This window comes from Penaeus japonicus, unplaced genomic scaffold (genome assembly GCF_977035675.1).
Source record: "Penaeus japonicus unplaced genomic scaffold, GWHDUDI00000001_assembly GWHDUDI00000029, whole genome shotgun sequence".
In the NCBI taxonomy this organism is placed as follows: Eukaryota; Metazoa; Arthropoda; class Malacostraca; order Decapoda; family Penaeidae; genus Penaeus; species Penaeus japonicus.
In genome coordinates, this window is record NW_028234431.1 from 6,805,171 (window position 1) to 6,825,370 (window position 20,200).

The 20,200-nt window shown below is 38.9% G+C and overlaps 1 protein-coding gene across 50 annotated transcripts in view; it reads right to left on the bottom strand.

The window, feature by feature from the left end:
• The window catches only part of Fas3 (fasciclin 3), a 602,567-nt gene that overhangs the window by 3,734 nt on the left and 578,633 nt on the right, over window positions 1-20,200 (bottom strand). For 6 of the 50 annotated variants that reach the window (XM_086553847.1, XM_086553823.1, XM_086553844.1 and 3 more), the window contains 11 exons: window positions 11,228-11,370; window positions 10,821-10,995; window positions 10,522-10,706; window positions 10,283-10,415; window positions 9,976-10,166; window positions 9,721-9,868; window positions 7,552-7,659; window positions 4,043-4,094; window positions 1,702-1,804; window positions 1,479-1,583; window positions 1,258-1,341 (listed from right to left, as the gene is read on the bottom strand). In XM_086553847.1, coding sequence (XP_086409973.1) covers window positions 1,258-1,341; window positions 1,479-1,583; window positions 1,702-1,804; window positions 4,043-4,094; window positions 7,552-7,659; window positions 9,721-9,868; window positions 9,976-10,166; window positions 10,283-10,415; window positions 10,522-10,706; window positions 10,821-10,995; window positions 11,228-11,370 — 1,427 coding nt within the window. Of the gene's footprint in view, window positions 1-1,257; window positions 1,342-1,478; window positions 1,584-1,701; window positions 1,808-4,042; window positions 4,095-4,336; window positions 5,951-7,551; window positions 7,660-8,485; window positions 8,579-9,720; window positions 9,869-9,975; window positions 10,167-10,282; window positions 10,416-10,521; window positions 10,707-10,820; window positions 10,996-11,227; window positions 11,371-17,487; window positions 17,858-20,200 lie in introns of those variants that run through there. The other 44 variants (XM_086553811.1, XM_086553810.1, XM_086553812.1 and 41 more) reach the window with 23 other exon arrangements.

Here is a 20,200-nt window from a genome sequence, read left to right on the forward strand (position 1 = left end):
TTAAATGCCTCTTCCTCATTTTTTCAATGCAAATAACTACTGTTATATATAAACTTTCTTATGTGAAAGATGGTAGAATGCAGTAACGCATTTAATATGGAAAAAAACAATTTTTCCTCCCTGACAGGAATTTGAACTCAGGCCCTCTGAGTGAGAATCCCGGAGAGGAAGCCGGGAACCTCACTCAGAGTGCCTGAGTTCAATTCCCTGTCAGGGAGGTAAAATTTGTATAAACTTTCTTATATCAAGACATCCTGTGAATTGTCTATTGCCTTAGATTATCAGGTGCTATTAAAAAGCTAAAGAAAAAAGAAAAGAATGAAAGAAAAAAAAAGAATGAAAGAAAAAAGAAAAAGAAAAAAGAAAAAAAAAAAAAAAAAAAAAAAAAAAAAAAATCAAAAAGTAATCACAAGTGATAAACAATCTTTTATATTGCCAAAATCTACTCTGACATCATTTGATAATTCTCATGAGCAAAAGAACTTGAACATATCAAGTGATTTTGATGAAACATGACCATGAAGTGTGCCCATTCATGGAATTGAATTTGAGTTCTAGGAAAATGAGAGAAGCCTTGATTATGCACATTAAGTAATTGTTTGACATCATGTGTGAAATGGAAATGACTGACATTATCAGATCTGCTTGATTTTTCACGTAAAACTTGTTTAATGGACATCGAGATGTAGTAGGAGAGGCTGAAGGCGCAGCATAGTGGAATCAGTCTAGGCCAGAAAAATTTGAATAAGCCAGAAGTGGACATGAAAATATAAAGGAATGAACGAGAGAAAGAGGATGTAGTAGAAGGTTGCTAGCAGAAGGCCTAGGGACATGGAGTGCCTCCGCTGATATCTTCAAGGCTTCCAGTATTTTCCTGGAATTCCAAGTCTATTGTGGCAGTGGGATTTTAGGGGCAGATCTTGTCAAAACTACTTGTCAGACTGAATTTATTTGTTGATTAAACTGATCACATCAAACCAAAGAATAAGTTTTGGCTCTGATCATCAACTGATCATCCCAAATGCCTCCAGCATGCCAGTTCTAGAAACCTTAATGTTTTGTGGTTATGCATATAGATCATACTGTATATGCAATATCAAAATCCTTACTATTTTTTTACTGGAACATTCAACTTTAAGTGACTCGAGGCCATACAATCATATTTTAAATAATTACTTTATTTGGTTTCATTCTTTACAGCATGTCAGACTCAACGAATCAGCCTTTAAGACTTCAGAAAGATTAAAATCATCATACCTCTCTCTTGACTTCACTATTATTTTGTTCAGAATTTTGTATAGGAGGCAGCATTTCCTCAGGAATGCGAGTTTCTCCAGTAAGCTTGGAAAAGAATGTTATCTCATAGCGCAGAGAAAGACAAGATGTCACATCACAGCATTTTTGTACAGCCTTATTTCAGGAATGAATATATTCCCATGTCAAAAATATTTTGCTTTTTGCTGAGGAAGTAGTCTTACCTCTTTGTCATCTACATTCTGCTCTTTGATGGGGCTTCCTTTCTTAGGATCCTCAGTGGTGAGAGACCTTTTCTCATCATCACCAATATTTTCCAGTTTGGTCTCCTATGTTAAAAGAAACATCAGAAATATTACTATCAACATAAGGTAAAAAGATGCATGAAATGGTGCAAAAATAACCGAAAACAAATATAAGCCACATCTATAATTTCTCTCTAATTACCTGCTCCTTCTTAGGCTTCTTGAACACCTGTGTCAATCTCCCAAGGCTATTCTTGAGGTTGGCTGCACGTGTTGTGTTTGCCCCTCTTGCACTCTCAGTGTCGCTGCTGAAACAAGCATGCATCAGTAAGAGGTCAGTGTCCGTGCAAGACAGTGCAGAGGTGATGAGCTAGAAGAATCTGCGTCTTCCAAATTCTCACGGGTTCTTGAGAGGCGACTTACAGAAAACACAGTAAAGTAAGTAATCATCTACTAGTGTGTACTAGAGTGAAGAAGTTTATGTATACATGCAAAGCAATGATTTATATGTCCTCTTCTATTATGGTCAAAGTTGATGAAAATTTAGGTAAACGATGAGGTCATAATCTCTTAACATATTACACTTTTAATTTAGAACACACTTAATAAAGATTTGGCTATCAATCTTTAGAACAGTTATTGTTCAAATCCAAAAAGGATGCAGGAATCTCACTTTTAATCATAGAAAGTGATTATGAATTTCAAAGAAAAAATCACTTTGACCTTAACTTTTAAGCTACTTAAGGAATATCAAATTACATAAACCTATATTCAATCCTGTATCAGAGGAGATATAAGAAAAAGCAACAAACAAATCACAGTAATTATTGTGGAACTCTTTTATGAGACTTGTAGGCAACCTGAAAATTTACCAATTATCTAGAGCTACTACAAATGGACAAATAAATAGTAGTAAAATGTTTCCCATTTTTCTTTCTTGTTCTACTCTTTTGTCAGACGGTATACTCCCCTGACCTTGTTTTGAGCCTTGAAACCTGGAACCTGTGAAATTAGAGTGTGACAAAGGAATTTACATTGGCTCTGGCGTTACTGCAACTTTTAATTGATTATATTATTATTATTATTATTTTTACAAGAGGAACAGAACAACAACAAATATAATATCATTAGTGATTAGTATATGTAAAGATTGCAGGCTTGATTTATAATGTTCTAATTGGAAAAACAACCATTTTGAATTGTACTGCTTTTAAAATAAAATTACTGAATAAGTAAAAATGAGCATGAATACTTTCACATTCCCAGATGTATAAGTGCTAGTGAGCACTACAAGATATGTTTCACACATTTTGCACCCTCATTCTCCTTCTGTGTCTTCAACATTTCCCACTATTAACATTGTTCATTGTTCTCACTTGATCACATATATAACTATATATGTAGGCATTCAGTTATGTAGATGTCTTGCCACATTCCAAAATACTACACAAAAAACTCTTACTATTCCCAAGTATATAATAATCTTTGAATTGCTGTACTATGCTAAATTTGATATTCTTTGCAAACTTAACAAAAGTTCCAATAATATTTATGGAGGATATTAGTATCAGTCACTGTAATACCTTTACTTTTTTTTCTGTTTATTTCTGTAATTATTACTACTTTTCAATATGGCCTCTATTATTTTGTCTAGGGCAGTGGTTCCTGACTGGGAGGAAGGGGGAGGGGGAGGGGGGGTGTTAAGGCATGGAATTTTTTACACACACACACACACACACAGTACATAAACAAATACATTATGAGATAGATAGAAAGAGGGAAAGAGAGGGAGGGAGGGAGGGAGGGAGGGAGAGAGAGAGACACACACACACACAAACCTAGAGTATGCCGTCCCCCTTTTTCAAAACTTGTTTAGTCTTTCAGGAGTATCTTTCTATCTGAAGCTTCTACACATTCATATAAGATAAGTTACTCTCAACTTTTTCCTACTGTTTCTTTCAGGTTGAGTTTGTGATTTTTTAACTGCCACTTCACCCACCAAGCCTCTCTCATCGTTAGGTTTGCCGTTTTGATTATTTTCAAGTCCATTTATTATAAACAAATTTATAAAGGAGGTAGGAGGATACCAAAAATTAAAAAGGGGGTACCAGTTTAGAACCACTGGTCTCCATGGAAGCTGGACTGTAGTTACTACATAGGAAATCTCATCTACAACACTTGTCCACAATGTAATAAGTACTCTACTTTACTTCTGCAGTTATTCATATAGTATTTGTTTGACAGTGTAATTCATATTCTCTTCACTGCTTGTAGTTCCTCAATTGTAGTTTTTATTGATCAATCCTAATTTTAAGGAACACTGACAGCCCTGCTTTTTATATTTCAATCTTAAATCCTTGAAATTTACAAAAAAGAAAAGAAAATTTCTTGTAACTATGCACAGATAATTCTTGTCCATACTCTTTGGGAAAATTTAGTACATAGTACAATTGAAGTCATTAGAACAAACTAAGCCACACTAAATACTTACAGATCTAATTGTTAGTATACTATAGACATGAAAAAAACAACCAGCTACTTACTGTTCTTCTTTGGTTTCCTTGCCTTCCTCGGGATCAGGGGTGACTACAGGAGCTGGGCAAGGTGTAAGATTGTTTTTTTATCAGTTATTTTTCTATCATCATTGCAAAAATATAGATATGTATTTATCTAATATATAAATATGTATTCTTTACAAGCACTTGAAACTGATTTCATTAACTGAAAGTATTCATACTAAAGCAATCATGCAACAAAACAGGGCAGGTAAATATACATTCCATGTTCCCAACTACAGGTAGATACATCATGAGAGGAATTTCAATGAACAGAAAAAAATCCATTTAACATTTATTAAAAGTCTTATAATAGTTCTACTTAAAATTACATGGGTAAAAACATTGAATACGGTAATATGAATAAAGTCTTGATCGACCACAACAATGATCACACTCGGCAAATGGTACCGTGATTCAAATCTACACAAACCCACATATTACAAGAATTTCATGTATAAAGGCAGTAACTTGTGGTGTTAGATAGATAGTATCCTGGTTGGACAGCTTCTGCTTTCAATGCTGATGCTTTACAAGTAAACTGAGCTTTATAATATGGCCAATATTGAGTCTAAGTAAAAAGATCCCATTGCAGAAAATCCCACTTTTCTAATAGTTGTCAGCAGTCTTTACTGATATTACCAATGAGTATTTCCCCCCCTTTTCCATGTCAGCAGAATAGAAATATTTTATTTACAACAGAAGTTGTGACCAATATAAAGCTCCCCCCAATAAGCCTGGTTTGTCTCAATAAAAATGATAGAGCTCATAAGTTCTCCATCTTATTATGAGGATGAAGGACTAGATCATCCTTGTCTAAGTGGCAGCACAACAAAATATCTATAGATGGAGACAACAGGAAGATACAGAGGCTGGGCAGAATGGTTTAAGAAGAGGCACATAATCTAGAATTAAACCACCTGCCTAAACATCCCTGTTCCCTACTTCTATGTGCTTGTTTTTTCAGAGATGCACACTGCAATTAGAACAAAATATAAATAAAATACACCCACAGGGCTTGTCTCAATAGATGATTAACCATTTAAGACTGTACATCATTGGCTGAACAGAGCCAGGCCCTCAAAACTGAACCTTGGCTCTTGTCACGGAACAAGTAAAGCTGTGTGACCTGTGATGTCTAAAATGGAATGATATAAACAGCACATCTATTATTCAACAATAAGGACTGGCATCATCAAATGTTGCAGCTCATGCTAATCAGTGAGTGTACACAAACACACATCACAAGTCCGTGTATAAATACAACCCATTCTTCGAACACTGATTAGCAGCCATCCTTAAAGGTTAACCATATGACCCCAGAAGAGTTTTACATCATTTCTAAGGCACAATAACTAACAGTTGTATAGCATGAATTTTATGGATTTCAATAAGAATATCACCTGAGAAACCTTTTTAGATACATTTTTTTCCCTTCTTGTTGAATTAATTGCAATACACTTGCTAGTTAAGGTGATTTTGGAGAATAATACCATTCAAAGACATTAAGCATGACTGTCAAAACACTTTGACATTCCCTTCATAAAAATATACATACACACATACAAACAACTGATCTGGAGCCTGTGCTATTACTAATTTTCCTGAATGTGTCCAGGTCCTCTACAATTCAGAAACATGTGCACTGAGCTTTGATGGTCTCTTTCAATCATTCAGAAATCTTATCTATTACTGTTCACACATCTGTATTCTTTTTTTCATTGTTGATTTCCTCGACTTGTGTTTGCTCAACATTTCCATTGCCATTGGCTACAGTGCCGTCTGTCTTCCCGTTGACGTGGTCGGTGGAGGCCTTGACAGCATCGTTGGCTGTGCCATTATCAGTTTCGTTGCGTTCTGCGTCTCCGATGTAGGCTTTACTCTCGGCACGTGGGGCTGTGGCAGACCGGGCCAAGGGTTAGTGAGGCAAGTGTTGTTGTGCAAAAGGATGTTGGAAAGGAGGGTTGGATATAGCCACTTACTTCACAATCAAAGTATGCCTTACATGTCTAAAGATCTATGAAATAGAATCTAGAGAGAATCTGGGGAATTCACAAAGATTGAAACTGCAAAACTATCTTGGTAAAAAAAAAAAAAAGATATTTCAAGAATGCTTTGAAAATTGTCCATGACACACATAAAAGAATAAAGTCAATTATCTAAAACATTTTAACTTACATATCAATCATTGTATTACACTGGAATAGCATGTCAAGCAAAAGAAATAAGCTGCAGGCTACCTAAAATTTTCTTTGTACTATAAATAAAATCTGCAAACAAGGAGAATGCCAAACAAACAAAACAGCATACATGGTCAACTTAGCTAAAGCTAAAACAATACGTTCATAAGCCAGTTAAATGTAGAGTTGCTGAAGTAAACTGAAAAAATGCAATATTTAAACCAAAAGCTAAGGTCTGAAAGAATATAAACCAAATTATTTACTATAGAAATATAATTTGTACCCTGCACCAGAACGTCCCACTTCCCGACTCCACAGAAGATTATGGTAACCCACGCTTTGTTGAAGGACGAGCTGAAATTTACAAGAAATTGAACTTGTCCTTCAAACAGCCTGAGGTCAACAATTTTATTTTCTCCCTAAAAGATTTGAATCGAAAACAAAGTGAATATAAAAAGAGGATGAAGTATGGGGAAATTGAAGCCAATGTCTTGCCAGCCAAAACACTTGCCTTTCTCAGCCCTAACTCTTGACCTTGGCAGAAGCCAGGGTCCAACACAGGTGAGCCATTCCACAGGTTACAGTGGGATGCTTGGAATTAGTGCCAAGCTTTTTTCCATTTTGAAATAATTCATTCTCATGATGTATCTACTGACTTTGCCATAGTGGTATACAATAGGAGTGATTTGTCATGCATGTCATGCAAGTGGTTTGGCTTTTAAACATGATTCATCTGAAGGAACTTTTAATGAACATTAATCAAAATGCAATGTGCATAACAGAGACATCAAACAAATCTACTTGTATGACCAAACCACATTGAAGACTAAAAATAATAGGATTGTAAAAAAATATATAAAAAATCCAAAATATTTAAGGTTAAAATTAATAACTGAAACATTTAGTTTGTACAAACAAGAGTAAATAATAGTAAAGCTAAAGCTATCACCAATTTGCTTTTAGCTGTTCCACATGCAGGACTCCTCACATGAAAATAGGTGCATTTCACTGCAACTGCCACATAAGCATTATACAGTCATTCATTTTTCACATGTCAAATACCTTGAGATACAACAAACATCTGTATCAATTGTACAGAGGTGCTATGGCTGCATCATTGCACGGCTGACAGATTGAGAGAACAGTGGAAAATGATGAAAGTATAAATACCAAAAGACGGGCAATTTCATTTACTCTTAAGGAAGGTGTTCATGCACTTTTTGTGGTGATACCAATAAGTTCATTCACAGCCCATGGTTCCAAATACCTATATTCCATACTAACATCACATCTAGAACATGGTTTGTGGGTACTTACCAAAGCAGAACATCTGGCGATACCGTGCATAACCTGCAGCTGCAACGGCGGTAACAATAATCAGCACAACGATCACGATGCCAGCAACCGCTCCTCCGCTCAAGGTGTCTATTTGAGAGAGATAATGATTAATTCCTCTGCATTAACTCTTCCTTCACTGGCATTCATAACATCACATAAAATGTGTGGCTTCGAGCATTATCTAATTAGTGGCAAGATTATGGTCACTTTCATAAACATATATCCCACATTAAGTTAACAAAATGTCAGTCAGTGCTAACTTGGCAAATTACAAAAGCAAAGCAGTTTATCATCTACAACATGTAATAAAATTAAGGCAAATAGAACTTACTGCATTCATAGATGTAGACAGGAAGGCCAGAAAAAAAAGAAAAGAACATAGAACCACATGCAAAATTTATTCATGCATTAAACATCAGACTCCATGCCTTAAATTTCACCTTTTTCTTGCTGGTTTACATGTCTTCAAAACCCACCTAAGTACCGTATTATAATGTCCCTGTGCACTGCAAACTCATATAATAAACAAATCTATACAGTTCCTGAGATGAAGATAGAGAGATTAAAGGGAGAGAGAATATTGGAAGAATATGTACAGCTACAAGAAGACATGCTGCATTTGTTAGTCCATGACCAGAAAACATGAGGGAAGGTTAAGTAGTCCACTGCTCCTCCACATCATAGACCCCAGGAGACCAATTAGGTTTCTTTGTTATCATCAATACATTCATAGACTTGTGGAGTAGCGAGTCAAGGATCTGTTAGAAAGTCTGTTAGTATCAAGATTATTAGTTAACACATGAAGATTATAAGTGAAGTCAGCAGCAGGAAGTGTCCGAGAATGGCAGAAGTAATATTACGAGAGAACAAGGCAACTGGCTCGGCGAGTAGGGACGTTAGCACCCTGACTTACTTGACATCGTATCATCATCGAAAACAATACCTTCAGACACTGAATATTCTGTGGATGGATTTTTGTCATGGTCGCGAGTTTCTGAGTCACCATCTAAGGGAGAGACAAGACACACACTGAGGTTACATCACAACGAAAGTACAGTGATGCAAAAACCATGTTTTGGTACTAGAAGGCTTCAGGAGAACAGAGGAAATAGCACAAGACCTATATTAATAGGGAGGATGTCTTGAACCTAGAGAGATTTGGATGTGGAGTTGACAAACCCATATTTAAAAACCAACCACACTGGGTCTCCATAGTTCCCCTCCCCCCTCCCATGCCTTCTGTTCTGAGTGCCTGATCCCATCAATAGAAGTCTGTCACCTGTTTCTCTTTGGTCTATTTTTTTTCTTTTTTTTTCTTTTTTTTTTTTGGTCATGGAGTAAGCTTGTGAGTTAAAGCAAAGGCAGTGAATATCATGGTGTACTGAATTACGGACAGCAGTGATAGGTGTTATGAGTTTAAAAGCTTTAAACGAATACTAAACATAAGAAAGGATGCACAAGTGTCAGTGAATGCACAAATGAAGCCATATAGTGCAAATGTAGTTGTACAAGTGTTCTGTGGTTTTAGATAATCACTCACTGGTTTCCTTTAAAATAGGTCTGTAAATGCATTGATCTTGCCATGCCTTAATTCTTGACTGCTGATTAATAAAAATACATAAAATCTATAGTTAATAAGATGTGATTAGATAAGAATAAGGCTTGGCAAGAACTTTATACAAATACCGTTATTCCTCTGTTCTGAAAGAGAGAATAGGGGAAAAAAGATAGGAAGATTAATAAACACAGTAATAAAAACAAAAAATTACACCAAACCCAAAGCATAAAAAGGAAAACTTTGTTAAAACATAAAATCTGAATGGTTTAATAAGATTCAGTTGATGCACATAAAAACCCAAAACATGCAGCTGAGGTTATCAAGATGCAAAATTAGGAACACCAAATATTTAAAACCAGAAATAAGACACACGGTGATGCAATTTAAAGGACAACATATACACATTCATTCACTGAGATCCCTAGATGGCCACTTTACACAAATAAAATTTTGAATTGCCAACAAGTTGTACTTATTTACTTATCTGAATAACTGACTGATTGTGACTGATCAGCATGTATCATCTCTCTTCTGAAAATAATCCACAGAACATTTTGAAAGAACCACCATTAGTTAATGACTCTCCTTACCTTTGGGGGCATCATCCATTGAAAGCCGCACTTTGTATGACGTTTCGCCAAGGTCATTCTGTACAACCAACATATAACGCTGGTTTGCATCCTCCTCCTTGAACCCAGCAATTCTCAGGGTGGCTGTGTACATCCCGTTGCCTAATTCCTGATAATAAATAAATCGTCAGTCAAAGGAAATAACTTTCAATATATACAACAAAGACAGCCAACTGTGAAGCTTCCTTAAAAAAAAGTCTTATCTTCCACATGTACCTCGATATATGTCTCGTAGCGGTCTTTGGCGCCAGGGATCTCAATGGAGACGGCAATGTTCTGGAAGGTGTCTCCATACCTCCACTCCTTCCTTGTGGGAGGAGGGTTTGCCGAGAAATTCAATTTCACTTCATAGTCTGAGCCAGGACGAATCTGGTAGTAAGTGCTAACTGGCTTTTCAACTGGTTTGACTGTAATGGGTAGAGGAAGAACTTGGTTATTATCTAAAACTTGTATGGGATCCTTTATATACTGGGAAGCATATGAGCTATATCTGATATGTCAGGAACTTTGAATGTGTACTTACAGACAACATTCAAAGGAATGCTTGCATTCTCAGGCACAGTGAGGGTCTTGTGAGATACACTGCACACCAGCATCATTCCATTTTCCATTGGCTCAAAGGTGCGTCGCAGAGTTGATATGCTTTTGTACATGCCCTGGAAAGTCATCATTGATTAATTGACATGAACTCAGATTGGTGGCAGATCCATTTTTGAAGAATTATATATTTTTTGTACTTCTCATCCCTTTACAAATACTTACTTCATTGTCAGTTGGTGTTTCTTCAGTTTCTGCCATGACAGTGACATCCTTGTCTCCTAAGAACCAACGAATACCCACAGCTGGTCTGGCTGCAGCAACCACACACTTAACTGGTGTCTCGGCATCACTGGTCACTTCCAAAAGCTGACTGTTATCCACTTCTAAAATTGGGTATGTTGGCTTCACTGGAATAAAAAAAGAAAAAATGGCATATAGAAGAAGAAACCGCAATGCCTAAATTTAAGTAAAAATGGTTCATTAATATGTCAACGGTGTTATAAATCACTGCAATTGCTTACCAGTTACGATCACTTTCTTCGATCCTTCCAGTGAGTTTCCGGTGATGAACACTCTGCAGGTCCACTTGCCATGTTGTTCAGTACTGACAGAATTTATGACAATTCCACATTCATTGCCCTCTGGCACCTCTGGTTTGCTCATTCCAGGATGGACATTATCGTAAACATCTTGTACCTATTACAACACACATATGTTAGTTCTAGTCACTGGACCTCTTGATTAGGAATAAGGTGGGGTACAAGTTCACAAAACCTTTAATCTCTGTAATTCTATTTATGAAGTTTCTCATACAAAATCAATACAGAGGTTATACATTACTTAAATAAGACTTGATATTACTAAAACTGTAGAACAAAACAATAAGCGCATTGCAGAACTCATTTCTAAAATAGTAGAGTATCTTTACCTGGATGGGCTTAGCTCCCTCAAGCTCCCAGATGCAGTGGCGATACTGTCCTTGGAAGCCACAGTTCAAATCCAACCGCTCTCCAGGATTCACGATAATGTCTGCGTCATCGAAGATCAGCGAGACGTCAGAACTTTGAACTCCTGAAAACACAAGACATATTACTAAGTGGTCTTCAGTGTAAATCTAATCTAAGACAGTTATGTATATATATTATGTATTTAAATATTTTCTTTTACAAAGAGAGAGAGAGAGGGGGGTTGAGAAGGGGAGAAGGGAGGGGGGGGAGGGAGGGAGGGAGGGAGGGAGGGAGAGAGAGACAGAGAGAGTGAGAAAGAGGGGGGTAGGTGGATGGGTAGATGAGTGGGGGTGTTATGTATGGAATTTATATACGATGTATGCGCCAGACACCGTGGATAATACTACCACTTAACTGAAAAATGTAACCCTTTACAAGCTCCCTAGAAAGCACATCACCGATTGATACATGATAGATCATATATGAAATTGTATACATTCGCCAACGAAATATCTCTCAGTATTATAGCCACTTGACATTCAATCCCCATGCATTGCCTTTCCACACCCATAATACTAGACTGGTTAAGCAACTTTCTCACTTCATATGGCTAAAGTTGTGATGCCAACCACATGTTCCTAACGTCTGAACCTTTTCTCTCAAGAATATCAATTTCTTTTCCTTTTCATAAACGGAGGTCTACATGTGTTTAAAGTTTATAATCGAAGTTACAACAGTATGACATAATGCTATATATGAATAAACATTCTCATAGAAAAAGAGAAAAAGAAAGAAAGGGAGCAAGAGATAGATTTCTACAATAAAAAGGGGAGGATACAACGATCATTAATCAATGAAGTGACAAATTTTAGGCATTCAGTTGGAACCGGGCGAGTTGCTAATAGCTGTTCCGGTCCTTTTCTAAGCAAGGATGATACATTTACAATGTATCTCGAAGAAAATATTACCCACATTTTTTATTTTTTTATTACTTGAAGTATTATAATTCTCACGACGTAAGCCCTGATATACACTACTTTCATTTCAACCGTACGTAAGTTATACTGATAAGCTACGTCAAACATTTTTGTACCCTCAAAGGCACTTTAATATTTACGTACTCATGTAAATGTATGTATGCTTGCAGACTCTCAAACACTTACTGATGTTACAACTTGAGAGAAATGCAGGCATATCCATGAGGGAAAAAGGGATTTGGTATGGCAGAAAGAAAAAGAAAAAGAAAAAGAAATTTTGAGGAAAGTAACATATATTTTACTGGGGGGGGGGGGGGGGGGAAGAGACCGAAACTAACTTTATTGCTTTGATTTTGGCATTACTATGTAGGAACCATATCCCCTGACTCCACAAAAAATGTTAGTTCCTTATACTTATTCCCTCATTGCGTGCTCACACGCAAAACCCAAAGAAGATAGTACAGACATAGCTAAAATGTATAACTTTCAAACTATAATGTATTAATGATGGTAAATATATACAACACTTTTCTCTTTCATCATTGAGAAATGTGAAATACTATGTTATAAAAATTCAAGCAAATTCATGAACATTTGCTTTTACCTTAAAAAGATCTAGTATGTTGCCAATAAACAGTAAATTAATCACCCAAGGACTGAACAAGCCAATTCATATGCACTAACTTCCCCAGTTGTAGACAAAAATATTGATCAAGCTTCTTTTTACCGATGAAGATACTTTGAATAAAGCATACCTATCTTTCCCATACATTTCGCGTAATAGTTTCTAATAGAAACTAAGCAATCATAGCATATCCTTTTTCGATCTATTTGACATTATATATATATATATATATATGTGTGTGTGTGTGTGTGTGTGTGTGTGTGTGTGTGTGTGTGTGTAATTAATGCGTTTCAATTATGTCGTTCGAATTACATGTATTTCTGATGAGGAGATAATCAAAATATGTTAATCCTATCTCCCGAAATTAATGTATTCAATTTTCATTTACTCAACATTTGTTCCCAAGACCTCAGATGAATTATGTTTGTACGTTCATTCTATACTGTAAGAATCTCACTGACTACATAAATGGCAGTTATGATATAAATTGCTTTACAAGTCAACTTTTTTCCTCTTCTGTGTCTCCTTGTGTGTGTGTGTGTTTGTGTGTGTGTGTGTGTGTGTATTTTAAGTCAGGCATCACTACAAATCTTATTCCTCTTAAGCATCATTACATATTCTTAGTTAATTTGACATTGTAGTGTATTCATTATCTTGTGTTGAAAATGCACCGACAGAAAAACAACAACCAATCTATCTAGACCCATAGTAAAATGCCAAAACCACCTGTAAAGGGCCAGGGAAAGGGAAGGGTGAAAATTCTCACAAAGTGTCAAGTACCATGGCAAGCATACCTCATTGATGTCCTTGCATTATGAGAGAGAGAGAGAGAGAGAGAGAGAGAGAGAGAGAGAGAGAGAGAGAGAGAGAGAGAGAGAGAGAGAGAGAGAGAGAGAGAGAGAGAGACCGAGAGGGAGAGAGAGAGAGAGAGAGACCGAGAGGGAGAAAGAGAGAGAGGGAGAGGGAGAAAGAGAGAGAGGGAGAAAGAGAGAGAGGGAGAGGGAGAAAGAGAGAGAGGGAGAGGGAGAGGGAGAGGGAGAAAGAGAGAGAGGGAGAGGGAGAAAGAGAGAGAGACAGGGAGAAAAAGAGAGAGACAGGGAGAAAAAGAGAGAGAGGGAGAGCCTTGGTGCAGGTTCTTTCTTATATAGACCTAATGGTGTGGAGGGGAGGGGGCTCCCTAACAGACCTGTAAACTAGGAATATACAGCTGATTATTACTCTTACCATCAAATGTCAAGAATACATATGTTTTGGAGATAAAGGCAATTTATCCCGCATGTTCGAAATACAGGTATGCAAAACGGGTCCATCCAGTTTGGTTTAGCTTTTCAATGAACTCCCAAAAAATAATCAGGTTATCCTTTCCGGATAGGGAATGTTAGATGAAAATGAACAAAAAGACCGTCAGCTCTACAACCATACCGAAGTGAGCATCAAAATCCACTAAGACACATTCAATTTTAAATCATTTAGCTCTTGGTTTTCTTAGCGTCTTGAAGGCCAAAAAACACGCAAAAGAACCGCAGTGTATCCCCGAAAATCAATTGAAAAATCAAAACGAGTCAATGAACCAACAAGATAATTCTCCATAAAGCTTTACCTAACCAGGCGTTATAATCATCACACAATGACAATTATATTGCTAATCACTCTACCCATTCATATACAATAGTTTGTAAGTAAGGCAGTTGCTATCAATCAGTTTACGCTTCCAATTACCAAGCTTAAATTCGAAGCCAATATCACATCCCCATTGAATTGAGCTGCAGCTTCCGGAGGGTGGAGCCGCGGGGATGATAACCTTCTAATATATACATAGGTAAAAATACACGAATCTGATCATAAAACCGAACACGTAATGCAAGACACGTCACTGACAAATTCCCACCAAGAAAGAGAGAAAGAAACAGAGTGAGTGAGAGAGAGAGAGTGGGAGGAGGAGGAAGAGAGGGGAGAGAGAGAGAGAGGGGGGGAGGGAGAGAGAGAGAGGAGAGAGAGAGAGGAGAGAGAGAGAGGAAGGAGGGAGAGAGAAAGAGGAGAGAGGGAGGGAGGGAGAGAGAGAGAGAGAGAGAGAGAGAGAGAGAGAGAGAGAGAGAGAGAGAGAGAGAGAGAGAGAGAGAGAGAGAAGAGAGAGAAGAGAGAGAGAGAGAGAGAGAGAGAGAGAGAGAGAGAGAGAGAGAGAGAGAGAGAGAGAGAGAGAGAGAGAAGACAGAGAGAAGAGAGGGAGACAGAGAGAAGAAAGAGAGAAGAAAGGGAGAAGAAAGGGAGAGAGAGAGAAACTGAAATATCTCCGATAAAACCCATACTCTCATTCGGACTTGCAGGAGATCGGAAACGATTGCCGAAGACCCGGTCGTCCCTCCCTCCCTCTATCGTTTTTATTTACTCATCTTTCCTCACCACTCATTCCTCCCCCTGTCTTTTCCCAGTGTTCTCCTCCCTCCCTCCTCCACCTCTGTTTTCTGCGCTTTCCTCCCTCTCGCAATGCAACTCGTGTCAAACTCCCATACTTTCACTCGTTCCTTGTCGTGCTCAAGGCTCGCCTTCCCTGTTCTTCGTGTCTTGAAGAACTTTGGGAAAATCTAGACAATGATTCCGCATCCTCGTCCTACGACCTGGCAAGATTAATGATTGGCGTTTCCTTCCTAACTTTTCCTACTTTGAAAAAAAAGTTACACATGCTACTGTTTTCTATGGAGGATATTGCAGTTGAAAAATACTTGCAGTAAACTGTAACCAGTTAAACTAGTTATAAATAATATAAAATCCTTAAACTATCTTATATCACTGTAGCGATGAGCAACACGACCCTATGTTTATATTATCGTTTAACAGATCTAAAACAATGTATTATCTTTCAGTTGCTTTGGCATGTCAGTTACATTTGTTTGTAGGCATTTGCCTGGTCAATACTTTAGTCATTTCAATATGGCAGAGCAATTAATAACCCTCAAACAAGAGGCGAGTTATTAAACTTCTACGTTTGCGCCAAACATCGCGTGCACATCCCGTAGACTTTGGACACCTCAACCCGTCCCCCACTCCCGCCCTAAATTCTAGTGTAGATCACAATTTTCTTTGCATCGAACTCCCCGATTTCATCCCATATATTCGCATTCTTTTTAAAGTGACCAACTTAGAGTCAAGGCGAGTATTGAATTCTTCAAATATACCTTACGGTTATACAAGGTACTCCCGAATTAATTACACAATCCATTCTACTTATCAAATTCTTTTACATAAAAAAAATCTACGTTCGATGCAAGACGCGAAAAAATCACTGTAAGATTATTTTCAAGCGAAGGCCAGGAATTGTGAATAATCTCCCTGGGATGTTCGACACAATGGATTTCTTGCGGGCATCCTGGACGGAGTAGGAAAGGTTACTGGAGGAAATACCAAAAGACATCCTCAACATTCCGATCCTATTAATAAGCATGGTAACATCATCTATATCGGGCGTCTTCTATCGGATAATACAGCACGTGTCAATTTGAGGATATAGAGATATTGAAAATTATACTGAGAGGAAGAGATGATAGGAAAAGAGAGAGGAGAGGAGGAGAAGAGAGAGAGAAGAAAGAGGGGATAAAGAGGAGGGGAGAGGAGAGAAAAATAACGCCAATTAACGGAACGACCATGGTACAAAAAGTTCGAATCTGTTTCTGCCACAGCATGCTGCTGCAATGTAACATAACAGAACATTTTTTTCCTCTTACAAGATCTTATCATTAAGATCAAAAGCATACACCCAGTTTCTAACCTAAAAAGGGAACATGCACACGAATAACCGTTGAGCTGAGTTGTGAGGTTTTAGAAGGCAACGTCCTTAAAACCCCGGGCATCGTGCCAAAAGAACCCACGTTCAAAACCTGCCATCGTCTACCATGACAGAGTACCACATCCTCCTTCGACAACATTGCGCATTTACACAGACATTGCACTTCGGAAAAATGCTATTATGCAAATGTCTTTGTTAACTTGTCACCGATGGGAATCTTGGGGACTCCTGACCCGCTAGCTTGTGGCCTTCCGGGTCGCACACTCGTATTCGCAGGATTTGGCATGGTACAGCCTGCCATCCTGCGGCACTCCCTTCCGACATCTGCATGTGTCGTGGACATACTTCTGAGTCTGGCTTCAGTGGTGACCTTTGTCCGTAAGAGTTCAGCACAAGATGTAATTAACTTTGTCACCCGGATACTTTTAGGTTTTTACTACTAGGGATTCAGGCAAAAATAAGCAAATTAAGTTATGAGCGTTTTACTGACTAAACTGGCTTATTTCGAAAGTGTAGCTACACTTAGCAACTACGGTAGGCAAGAAATGAAAGGCTTTTATGCGCTTGGCACCCTCAACAGAATATATTATAGTGAGTATAATCGACTAAAGCCCCAAAACGTGAGTGTGCAAACATCGAATGAGGAAAATTAGTATTAATGTGATTCAGTTATTTTTAACTAAACCGTCATGGTACAAGATAACCTGCCATTCTACACCCCTGAATACTAAAACTAAAATACCAGCCCTGCCAAACAGTGTTCCCAAACAAGCCCACTAACCCACCACCCACCCAACCCACCTATCCGTTCCTCCGACAAGAGAGCGGTTTAACGGCTTCGAACGTCAAAATACTCACCATTAAAGACAACATCTCTGTTGTTTGGTTCATCTACGCTGTACTCTTGAGCAAGAGAGGCCGCCGCGAGTGCGAGGGCGACGCAGGCCACACGCACAAAGGAACACTCGCACATGGCCTGTTGAAGTCTCCGAGACAACGCCACACAGTTTCAAAACTTATCCTGCTCTGACACACGCGATTCCGACACACAACCGCACCACCACTACAACAGGCACTCGTCCGGTTAATGGTTTTTAAAAAACACTTCTTATCACAGCATCACAACCACTATCACTATCACAGCCGGTGGGAGCGGAGTCAGTACGGCCTCTCTCGGCGCGCGTTGCAGGTAGACTGAGCTCGACGGCGGCCGGCCAGGTACGACAGCGGGCTCACCAACCCTCCCACGATTTAAATTCTCGCCACTTTACCAATATTTCACGGTATTTGTATACCTGATTGGTGATTATTGTTTTATCGGTGAACCTGGTTATGACTTAAGAAGCAGTGTAAATTAACTAGTGGCCCAACGATGATGATATGGAGTAATGAAAATCCTAGTTGGCAACTTTCACAACTGGAAGAGATGCCTCCAAGCGTTATATCAAGTTAGTGAGAAATGATTACTGTATTACACTGTTTCCTACCATTTTCTTCCTATTTCTTAAATTCAATATAACATACAAAACATACAAACAGTTAAAAACTAAAGACGCATGCAATATGTGCGAAAAAATTCAAATTGTGGGTACTGGAAATACCATGTTCCAGCGGGGGTTGGTAGCCCTGTTAGCGACCAGGCCGGCGTTGTTCGGTATACCCAGTACGGTTGATTCACATCCTCGGCCTTGTCTCAAATCTAGGCCTTGTTCCACTACAACTTTGAAATAATAGGAATACACCGACAATCATAGTATTGTGCAGAATATAGCCCCCTTAGTATGCTGTCACTGCCTTTGTTGGTTATTGTTGAGGAGAAACTACCTACCCCCAATTCATGTGATTCACATATTAGTGACGCATTATTGGCCTATTGTAATGAGTCATTCACATATTATCCTGTTCACGCGGCGGCCCCTAAACGGCCTAAAAGATTACATTAACTTAGGAATTTCTAGAGTTTGCCTAGGCCATGGAGCACTTCCGAATCAGGAATAGGCCTTGCTGACACTTAAATAGCCGCGAACCTAGTAAATGCAGACATCAATCTCAAGCGTGATCTTTCGCAGAAGCTTTCAAACAAGACGTTTTCGAGGCCCAACCTCATTTCCTTTTCGCCAGAAAGGTGGGGTTCAGCCGAAGAGGAGTTGGAGCGTACAGAAATTCTATCATATCGGCTTGCGCTCGGTGTATAAAAGACCGAGATATTGGTATAATTTCCGGTCGTATCAGGTTGATATAAGCGGCGTGTGGAGGACGAGGAGAGCGAGAAGGGGAGGAAGGCTAGTGTGTATGTGTGTGCGTGTGTGTCTGTGTGTGGAGGAAGACCGTTGCGATCCCCAACACAACAGCGGAAACTCACAATACGCGTGAGAACCTAGATTACACTGGGCGGGGGCGGAGGCAGCTACTGATTCAGCATTCGCCATTTTCTCTTATTTCTTTTTCCCCGGCTAAAGTAACCCACGTTCATCATTTCCTCAGTGAGCGTGCCTGCTGGCCTGCCTGGCAAAACCTCGGCTCGATGAGGAGGATTAAGAAATCAATAAATGGTAGTACGGAGCGATACGGGATTATCTTGTGGCCGGCCGGACAGAACCACCATCCCGGCGCGCGTCAGATGGTGGCTAATCCATCGACATGAGTCTTTTAATCCTTCCATTTGGACTTTGTTCTGCGGGCTTACTCTCCCAGTCCCGAGAGAAGTAATTTGGTTCGGGGTTCCCGATTTCAAATTATGTCCACCAGGGAGTTCATTATTGTCGCGGGCTTTTACGCTGCCAGTTTACTAGGCCGGTGACAAAGCGTCTCATATGGTACTGTGGTCTCGCATGAAGAATTGTGTCGGGAACATCTATCGAATGTCACCCATAATCAAACTCTTCAGAGTCCCACTCAAGATCAAAGCCTTTTTAAACAAATAACACACGCCGTACAGTTTGAACAAGTATTCATACTATTTACCTCAGCCATATTTGTATCGTGGAAATGTTTTTGTATACTGTATTAGGGACATAAAAGGAACCAGCACTATGAGAGGGGCGGAAGGGAGATAGCTGATGCTACTACCCTTTGAGAGATCTAACAGCTGAGGGAAAGGGGGAGGAAGTTGAAGGATGAAATTGAGCACGTTGAAAGAGCTTTTCTAAATTAAAAATTGAAGTAATCCTGTGAAATTTAAATTACCTATAATGGTTATTGTGTTGTCACTTTTGGAAGAAATGTATGATATAAACATCAGCGAATGTGATAGTTGTGGGAAAAAAAGGAATGATGGTGAACCGAATAACGATCGCCCTAGAAATAATGAAGACAGATGGAGGCCGCGCCACGGGGTAATGCAGGAAGGAATACAAGAAGTAACGGGGCAGAGACGCCAAAAGGAGCCTGTCGCACAAGACACCCATGGGGAGGATCACCAAAAGGGTAGAACGCCCGCACACGCCAGGTCGGGAGGGAGCCCGCCAATGATCCACTAAAGAGGGATTTACATGAATTTTTAACGGCTATCCATCAAAGCCCGGCCAAAGCCACGGGCTAGGAGCAAATCGCATGCCGGAAAGATAATACA